At 65.5% G+C, this 9,362-nt stretch overlaps 1 protein-coding gene across 1 annotated transcript in view; it reads right to left on the bottom strand.

Annotated features, from left to right (window-relative positions):
- BTBD2 (BTB domain containing 2) overlaps nucleotides 1-6,867 on the bottom strand; it is a 13,646-nt gene extending 6,779 nt beyond the window's left edge. Inside the window, 4 exon segments of the mRNA XM_021705144.1 lie at nucleotides 1,415-1,755; nucleotides 1,842-1,947; nucleotides 3,651-3,807; nucleotides 6,734-6,867. Coding sequence (XP_021560819.1) covers nucleotides 1,415-1,755; nucleotides 1,842-1,947; nucleotides 3,651-3,807; nucleotides 6,734-6,816 — 687 coding nt within the window. The 5' untranslated portion in view covers nucleotides 6,817-6,867.
- Nucleotides 6,868-9,362: the final 2,495 nt, after the last annotated feature.

Raw genomic sequence — 9,362 nt, 5'->3', positions numbered from 1 at the left:
GGGGGGGGGGGGGGGGGGGGGGGGGGGTTCGGGCAGCCCTGGGGCAGGACAGCCCCGCCCTGGCCCTTGGAGGGGCGTCCGATTCACTGGCTCCTGGGGCAACATGCCCCTCCCGGCCCAGGCCGCCCTGCCCAGGCTCCCGAGGAGCCGTCACCTGCCAAGGGGCGACTCGCGAGACAGGACCCGATCCGGAGGGGGGTCCGGGAGGGGGCACCCCAGAGGCAGACATGGGGTGGCGAGCGCTGGGAGCTGGCCTCTGCAGGCTGGTGACAGCCCGGGGCTCAGGACAGGGTGGCCCCGGGGGACCCGTGGGGACAGCTCTTGGTGAGTAAGGAAGATACAAAGTGGAATACAGAGTGTTAACCATGCTTCTCTTTAATCTCTGCAAAGCAAATGCAGAAGGAAAAATACATCAGACCGCGGCCGTGCGCACTCAGCTGGGCGGAGTTTTTTCCAACTTCTGTCTCCTCTCGTATTTTCCAGCGGGACATAGAAGCAGGGGCATTCTCTAAAACATGCTGAGTGACGAAGGGCCACAAGGTCCAACCCCAGAGGACACACACGGGGTCATTCCCAGTGACCTTGGGCAGAGCAGGGGCGGCCTGGGGGGACCCTCACGGGAGGGGCGAGGGGCAGTGGGGGGCACCGGAAGCAGCAGAGACTCCACACCAAGGGTGAACGGATGGCAACTGCAGGGCTTGGGGCCCCAGGGGGTTGAGCGTCCCCGTGGACAGGGAGAGCGCTTTTGGGGGTGCAAGCCAGGCTGGGGAGGGAGGGGCCCAGCAAGGCTGCCGATGGTGTGGGGACGGGACAGAGCGGCTCTGTGACAGCCTGGTGCCCCCGGGCCCCCTGGGCCACGTCGGGGACATCGGTGCTCCTGGCCCCCTGACAACCACCTGGCCCCGGTCCGTAGCACCCAGGCCCCCGTGGTCCCCACACACGAGAGGCACTCACTACGCATTCGATGAATGAGCGATCCGGGCACGGACGGAACAGCCGGACCTGAACTTCCCGTCAGAGACAACTACTCTGCAGAAGTGCGTCCCGGCTGGCGCGTGCAAGACAGCCGTGCCAAACAGCTCTTTACCGCTGCTGCTCAATCTGGCAACCCCGGGGGGGTTCCCCGGGACCCGCCAGCCCCAGAGCCCGGAGAGGAGGCCGGCAGCACTGCGTCCACACAGGGCAGGAAGCACGGTCGCGGCTGCCCCCACCTTGGCCCGGGGCCCGGCCACCTCCCAGCCGGCGCAGGCTTGCCCAGGATGCTGAAGCCAGAGCCCGGCCCCCAGGACGGGAACCCAAGCCAGGGGCCCGCGGTGGCCCAGCGCGCGCACGGACACTCGGGACGCGGAGGGAAGGGAACCCAGGCACCCGTCGGGTGGCGTCTGTGGGGCGTTGGGTCTTTACACACGGACACGCGCTCCACACTGTCCACGCGACACGGCAAGGGCGTCCTCGGCAGAGCGGCCCACCCGCGCTGCCCACAGCTGGCTCGGGGTCACACCTGGGGTCCCTGGGGGTCGTGCTCCCGCTGAGCGGCCCCCGCCCCCTGACCGTTACCTGCAGCAAACTCCTCGATGGTCATGAGCGGGAAGCGGATGAGGGCGAGCGCCTTGCCCAGCACCTTGCGCTTGTTCTCAGGGGTCACGGGCAGCTGCTGCCGCTGACACTCGGCCTCGGACCAGCGGACGACGGCGCTGAACAGGCGCACCTCCCGGATGCCCAGGGTGTCCCGCTCCAGCACGGCCACCAGCGTGTCTGCGGGAACGGGACCAGCTCAGCGGCCTCGCGGGCTCTCAGCTCCCCCCACGGCGGCCACGCGCCCCGGCGCCCCAGGGCCTTACCCAGGTCGATGTCGGTGAAGCCCTCGGCGGTGATGGCGTCAGCCGTGTTCTTGTCGATGTTCTCCAGGCACAGGCTGGCCAGCTGCGGCTCGTCGAAGAGACGCGCCTGGCGAGAGGCGGCGCGTCAACCCACGGCCCGAGGCGGGGCCCCGGACGCCCCTCGGGTCACACCTCGTCATGAATCTCACGCGGCGCGGGCCGCGGGGCCCACACAGACTCGGGAGCTGCGGCCCGGAGCCCGGGCACCACAGGGCCCGCACCTCCACGGCCGGACTCGGGGTCCGCGGACAGGACAGGGCCCCCGGGGAAGGCAGGAGGCCCCGGGGAGGGGACCGCGCGAGGCCGGCGGACCGGGGAGCCGTGCACTTCTGCCCCCCGGAGGTTGCTCCACCAGGAACCTGCACACGGGGTGCGGAAACCCGGAGCCGAGAAGATTCTGGCTCCCTCGCCCAGGCGGCTCCCGGCCAGCACAAGCCCCCCGCGGCCACGGCTCTCCGAGCCACACGACAGGCCCGGCTCTGGCCCTGTCCCCTACCCGCCCGTGTCCACATCCTTCCCTGCCTCCAGTCCCCGTGGCCACGCCAGCCCCACCCCCATGCCTGGGACTACAGAGCCTGAAAGGGACCCACCCCAAGAAGCGTCATGATAACTTTCTCCCCACACCTGAGCCCTGAAAAGGAGCGTCAAAACGTAGGCAGAAAACCTTCAGCCAAACAAGGGCCAGGCGCTCTGCTGGAAAGGACCAGCTTGGGATGAGGGGAGGGGAGGGGAGGGAAGGGAAGCTCTCACTGGGTCGCAAAATTTAAGGCACATCAAACACTCAGAGATCCACCCGCGTCGGTCTCAGGCCCTCCCGTAACCCGCGCACGCCTGCGCTCTCTCCCTGCCTTCCCCCCCCACACACCCTCCTCCTCGGCCCGCACCCACGCCCACCCGCGTCCTTCACCCGGCCCCCGCGCGCCTTCGCCCCCCCCACCCCCGCGCGCCTTAGGCTCGCGGGGTCCCGCGCCCTCACCTGTCCTCCCCACCAGCACACCTCGGTCCTTGCCCCGCCCCCGCGCACCTGCGCCCAGTCTCAGGGTCCCGGCCCTGCCCCTATGCACCCGCGTTCTCACCCGCCCCCCACTGCATCCGCACCCTAACCCACCCGCACAGCGCGCCCGCTTCCTCGCCCGGCCCAGCGTCCTCGCCTAACCCCTGCGCACCCGGTCCTTACCTTCCCCAACCCCCGCCATCCACTCTTCGTCCTTGCCCCGCCCCCGTACTGTCACCCCCCCCCCTGCCGCCCAGCCCCACCCCCGCGTCATCGCCAGGTCCCTGCGCCCCCTCCTCCTCACTCGGTCCCTGCACACGTCATCCTCACCTGGTGCCCCTGCCCCAGGCCTCCGCCGGACCCCTCGCACCCGTGTCCTCGCCCCGCACCTGCACACCCGCGTTCTCCCAGGCCTCGCGCCCCCAACCCCCGTGCACCCGCGCCCTCTCCGGCGCGCGACCCCGTGTCCTCACCTGGCGCCACGCCCTCGCCCGGCCCCGCGCGCCTTCGTCTTCGCCTGGTCCCACTGACCTCACCTGCCCTCCCCCACCCCCATCCCACCACACCTGCCCCTGCCCCGCCCCCCACCCCGCGTCCGCCCTAATCGCCTCGCGCACCTCGCCCTTACCCGTCCCGCCTTCGTCCTTGCCCCGCGCCCCAGCCGCACACTCCCCGCACAGCGGCGTCCTCGCCTGGTCCCAGCGTCCCCGCTCAAACGCATCCTCGCCACCCCCCACCTGCGCACCCTGGCCAGTTCCCGCGTCCTCGTCCCAAACCTGCGTCAGCAGCATGAACGCATTGTCAGCCCGGAGGTTCTTCTTCAGGAATTCCACGCAGTGGGCCTCGAGCGCGGGCACCGCGTACTTCTTGGCTGTGTACAGCGTGGTCATGACCGTCTCGGGCCCGATCTGAACCTCATCCGAGTAGAGAAACCTAAGACAGGACGCTAGGACCGTCAGACCCGGCTGGCAGACATCACTCCAGCCCCTGCCCCACCAGCCCAGCCCCAGGAGCCTTCCAGAACCAGCGTCTGTTGCCCTATGACCTGGCAAAGACCACTACCCGCCAAGACCAGCCAGAGGCTCTCCCACCCACACTCCACCACCGGATCGCGGGTCTATACGGCGGGCCCCTTCCTTCCCGGTGCGACGGCCTGCGCCAGGGCACAACACGGAAGGCCCCCCACTCCCCTGGAGGCACCTGCGTGGGATCTGCCCTGGGACGGCAGTCCCGTGGCTGCAAGGCTCAGCGAGTTCCGGGCAGGTCGCAGGACCAGGAAGGCCAGCCTGACCCAGTCACTGTGACCACCACCGTCCCCGCACTCGGAACGTGGACGGACGGTCAATTTGACAGAACGAGGCGGTGGAGAGATGAGAACCCTGGGCCGAAGCCGGCGGGATGCAGCATGAAGAGCAAGAGCAAGGCCCGGAAGGCTGTGCCCATGTCCGGGGTCCCCCGAGAATGTGCTGGAAGCCGCACACAGCCTCACACATCAGCAGCTGTAATCCTGTGGGGTCAGGGAGACCCCGGACCTGAGGTCAGCAGTGCAGTGGGTGCACCTGTGACGGGGTCGGCCGCTCACACGCCAGCGGGGAGGACAGCGTCAGCCCTGGGGGGAGCAGCTCAGCGGGAGCGATGGGAACCAGGAGCCAGAGGACAGAGGCTATGGCTGGAACCCAGCATCCCTCCTGAGTTCAGTCTAAGCCAGGGTTTTGGCTAATTGCAACCCGTCACCTGTTTGTGTGTTTTCTCATGAACATCTCTTTTATTTATTTTTTTAAAAATTACAATAAACTACACACAACAAGGGGGCGCCTGGCTGGCTCAGTCGGAAGAACATGCAACTCTTGATCTCAGGGTTGTGAGTTCAAGCCCTACGTTAGAAAGGGGCTAGAAATTACTTAAATAAAACTTTAAAAAATACATGCACAGCATAACCACTGTAAGCATTTTTAGGCATACGCTTCAGTGGCATGAGACACACTCACCCTGTCCTGCGACCACCCCCACCCTCTGTCTCCAGAACGTTCCATCTCCCCACATGGAGACTCCGTCCCCACGAAGCACAGACTCCCCACCCCCTGCCCCAGCCCCGGCTCCCACCCTCTCCTCTCTGTCTGTGTGGACGGGACTCCTCTGGGGACCTCCTGGGAGTGGGGTCCTGCGGGATGTGACCTTCCGGGCCTGGCTCCTCTCACTGAGCTTGGTGTCCTCGGGGTCTGTCCATGTTAACATTCTAGCGTGTAGATGGACACGTGGTGTTTATCCTGCACCCATGGATGGACACGAGTTGTGTCCGTCCCGTGTGGATCGTGCCGCTGTGAACATGGGTGCGTGAGTACCTGTTTGAGTCCCTGCTCTCAGTTCTCACATAGACATTCAGCAGCGGAATTGCTGGGTCACACGGTGACTCCACGTTTAAACCTCTTGAGGGACCCCCCTCCTGTCTCACAGAGGTGGCCATGTCTCCCATCCGCACTGGCCCCGCACGGGGGTCCCAATCCCCCACTCCTCACTGATTCTTGTTATCTTCTTTTCTTTTTCTGTTTTTCGTAATAGCTGCCCAGGTGGGTACGAAGCGACAGCTCATCATGGTTTTGTCACCTGTTCTCGTACATGAAGTTTTACTGGCACCCAGCCCCCCCCCTCCCCGATCGTTTACAAATAGTCCGGCTGCTTTTACAACACCAGCTGCAGGGTGAGTGGTGGGGACGGAGCCCATCCGCCCCTGGTCTTAGTTAGCAATCTGAGAAGTTACACGATGACAAATCCATGAGATTGTTGCCCAAAGTGCTACTTGTCCTCGGGAAGACGCTGGGAGTGGCACACAGGACCAAGCGTCCAAGCGTATCAGACAGCAGCACGTATTAAGGGGCGTCCGCGGACGGACAAAGCCCCGCCTGGCAGTGAGCTGTGGACGGCGGGGGAGGGGAGCACCCACGCGGCCTTGGACATGGCAGGGGGGCGGTTCGTCCTGTCCTTCACACCTGCTGAACTTTCCTTTGTTTCCTTTCTTTCCTTCCTTCCTCTCTCTCTCCCCCTCTGTGAGTCTGTGCCATCTTTTTAATCGAAAGAGAAAAAACAAACTCTGCATTTAAAAAGACATGTTAACTGTTTGGAACAGTCTGTAAAGTTCCCCACCATGATTTACACCCGGTGTTTCTGGAAGCAAGAGGCCTGTGCTCAGCGGAGGGAAAGAGCCCGGCCAGCCCACAGCCTCGCTTCCCCCCTGCTCGGAGCGCGCAGCCCCCGCCCCGGGCGCTCACCGCTCTGATGCTAACGCACTTGAGGGAATTTTGAGGCTCAAGAAGAAACAACTAGAGCTGGTATTGAACATTCTTACATTACCTTACTTCTTCCACAAGCCCTGTTGACCACAACGGGTGAGAATGGGGACTCGCACGCGCGGCCCCGGGACGGACCCCGAGCCCACGACGCTCAGGGAGGGAACCAGACACGGAAGGCCACATGGGGTGTGAGTCCACGTGGGTGACACGCCCAGAACAGGCTCATCCGCGGACGGGAAGGGGGCTCGGGGGAGGGGAGTGGGTGACGGGGTGTGGAATCAGTCGCCAACGCTGCGGACACATTACAAACCACTGAAGTGTGCGCTGCCGATGGGTGGACTGTCCCATCTGGGAATTACGTCTCAGTTAAAAACATACAAAAATGAAAACGGGGTGGGGGCCTCCAGAGCCCACCCCTCACTTCAGAGGCAGTCCTGGAACCCTGCGGGAGCCAGGGGGCTCCGGAGGCCCTGTCGCTGGGGGTCTCTGCCCTCTTCCTCAACTGCATCTCCATGCCTGACAACATCAGGCTCCTCCATCCCGCCCCTCCGGGAAAGATCTAGAAGTCTTACTTGAGCAGCGCCAGGAAGGCCGCCGGCTCCACGTCGGGCAGCTCGATCTCGGTGGATGTGGTGGCCATCCCCCCGTTGAACATGGCGTCGAAGACGGCGCTGCCCACGGCTAGCACGAACCTGGCGTCAGAGAAGAGGCCCATTACCCTCCTTGCGGCCCCGCCTGTTCCCGGCACCCCAGTCTGGGGGCTGTCAGGGCCCCACGTGTCCCCACAGGAGGTGCTGGGGGAGCGGCTCCGGCCGGCGCCCCAGCTGACACTGGCCCAGAACATTCTAGTGGCAGATGCTTCCAGAAGGGGGGTGCCAAGGAGTGAGGCTATGCAGCCGGCCCAGCAACAGCAGGTCCCCCGTGCCCCCCCAAACACACACCCCCCTGCGCTCAGGCTGTGGGTGTCCCCCCCAAGCCCCCCCCCCCCTGCTCAGGCTGTGGGCGCTAGGGTCCTGGCTGTCCTGGAGGGAGGCAGGCGCAGGTCCAGTGCATGGACAGCCTGACTGTGGGGCAGAAAGCACATAAGCCTGTGATGGCAAGTGAGGGTCAGGGAAGGCTTGGCAGGGACATCGGAGCGGGGCTGAGGCCGCAGGGAAGGGCATCGGGGCCTGGGGAATGGCAGGAGCACAGGGGAACGTTAGGAGGTGGTAGCCGTGAGGCCGAAAAGTGATGTGACCACACGGGACCCACCTGCCCGTGACTTCTCAGCGAAAGGACAGGAAGGCCCAGTGGGCGAGGACAAGAAGTGAGGCGCCCCCCAGCCTTCCTTTGAGCCAGCTGCAACCCCCCCCAGCCGGAGCACTCCATGGGGGCCGCCCACTCTGTGCTCTGTGCTGTCCACCCGCAGTCTCCAGGGCTCACCCCGTGGCCCATCTGCCTCAGAGCACCTGTCCCCGGGTCCCCAAGGCCCTGCACCACACCCCCTCCCGGGGTCCCCATCGTGACACACGCGGGGCTCAGAGCGGCCCCCACATCCTCCTTCCCAGCCTGCCCATGGCTCCCAGCGAACCCCAGGCTGGGCAGCCCCCGACTCTTTTTTTTTTTAATGTTTTTTTATTTATTTATTCATGAGTCAGAGAGAGAGAGAGGCAGAGGGAGAGGCAGAGGGAGAAGCAGGCTCCCCGCCTAGCAGGGAGCCCGATGCGGGGCTCGATCCCAGGACCCTGGGATCATGACCTGAGCCGAAGGCAGACGCTTAACCATCTGAACCACCCAGGCGCCCTGGGCAGCCCCCGACACTTAACGGGGAGAAGGACCTCCTTCCCCAGCTCCTACCTTCCCCACCATCCTGGGGCATGCCTCCCAGGCCCTCGTTCGGGCCGCCGTGTGCACGGGGCTTGAGCACGTCTGGGGACCAGACCCGAGACAGGGGACCAGATGGGAATCCAAGTGGGGAGGACAGCCTCCCCCAGAAGTCACGTCCACCCGGAAAGCCGGAATGGGACCTCACTTGGAAATCGTGTTCGTGGACGTGACTGGTTCACGTGAGGTCATATGGGAGCAGGGTGGCCCTAGTCCCACGCTGGTGTCCTCATGAGAGGGGACTTTGGGCACAGACACAGGGAGAAGCCACGTGGCGACAGATACAGACACAGGAGGGACGCGGCCATGAGCCCGGGGACGCCTGGAGCCCCAGGAGCTGGGAGAGGCAGGAAGGACCGTCTCCAGAGCCTCCGCGACACCTCGGCCTTGGATGTCTGGCCCCAGGACGGGACAGGAAACGCCTCTGTGGCCCTGCCCCAGGCGCGGCCAGCCTCCCCCGTGTCCTCGGCGGCCCCAGGCCCCTCACTGCACCCCCACACGTGCTCCATAAAGTGCCTTCCCAGTCCTCCTCTCCAGCTTGGGGGAAGCACCTCACTTTCCCGCCGGAAAATGGATTCCAGCGCCGCAGTTAAGAGGCCGCTGACCGCACGCCCCCCGCAAGACCGCCGTGTCTGAGGAGTGTCTGCACCCCCGGGCCCTCTGCTCACACCCCCTCGCGCCTCCGGCCCCTCCCGCCTGGCTGGCCGCCCGGTCTTCTCCAAGCCCCGATCTGCCCCCCAGGGGACGCCGCCTCGCCCCACGCAGACGGCTGGGACGAGCCATGCAGACCGTGACGAGAGGCCACACGGATGTGGAGAGAGCAGGATCCGCGGCGAGGCCGGCGGGAGCGCGAGGTACGCGGCCGCTGTGGGAACCGTCTGGCAGCTCCTCTGCTGGCCCAGCCCGAGCGGCCGAGACCCAGCAGCTCACACCTGGTGCACGTGCGGGAGAGACGGGCGCACGCGTCCCCACGGCCTGCACACCTGTGTTCACAGAGCGTGCGTCCCAGCGGCCAGAAGGGGGGCACACCCATGTCCATGGATGAAGGACACACACAACCTGTCCTTCCGTCCCCACGCGGGAACACGCTCCAGCCTCAGGAAGGAAGGGACCCTGACACAGAGGGACCCTGAGGACACCGGGCTCAGCGAGAGGAGCCAGACCCAGAAGGACACATCCCGCAGGACCCCACTCCCAGGAGGTCCCCAGAGGGGTCCCGTCCACAGAGACAGAGAGGAGAGGGTGGGAGCCGGGGCTGGGGCAGGACTCAGTGAGGCGGGAACACCCAAGTATTTTGGGAACGGGGGCGAGGGCCAAGAGAGCCACGCACAAGCGGGC

Source organism: Neomonachus schauinslandi, chromosome 1 (genome assembly GCF_002201575.2).
Source record: "Neomonachus schauinslandi chromosome 1, ASM220157v2, whole genome shotgun sequence".
Lineage (NCBI taxonomy): Eukaryota > Metazoa > Chordata > Mammalia > Carnivora > Phocidae > Neomonachus > Neomonachus schauinslandi.
The sequence above is the reverse complement of the archived record's forward strand: the minus strand, read 5'-3'. Positions and strand labels throughout refer to the sequence as shown.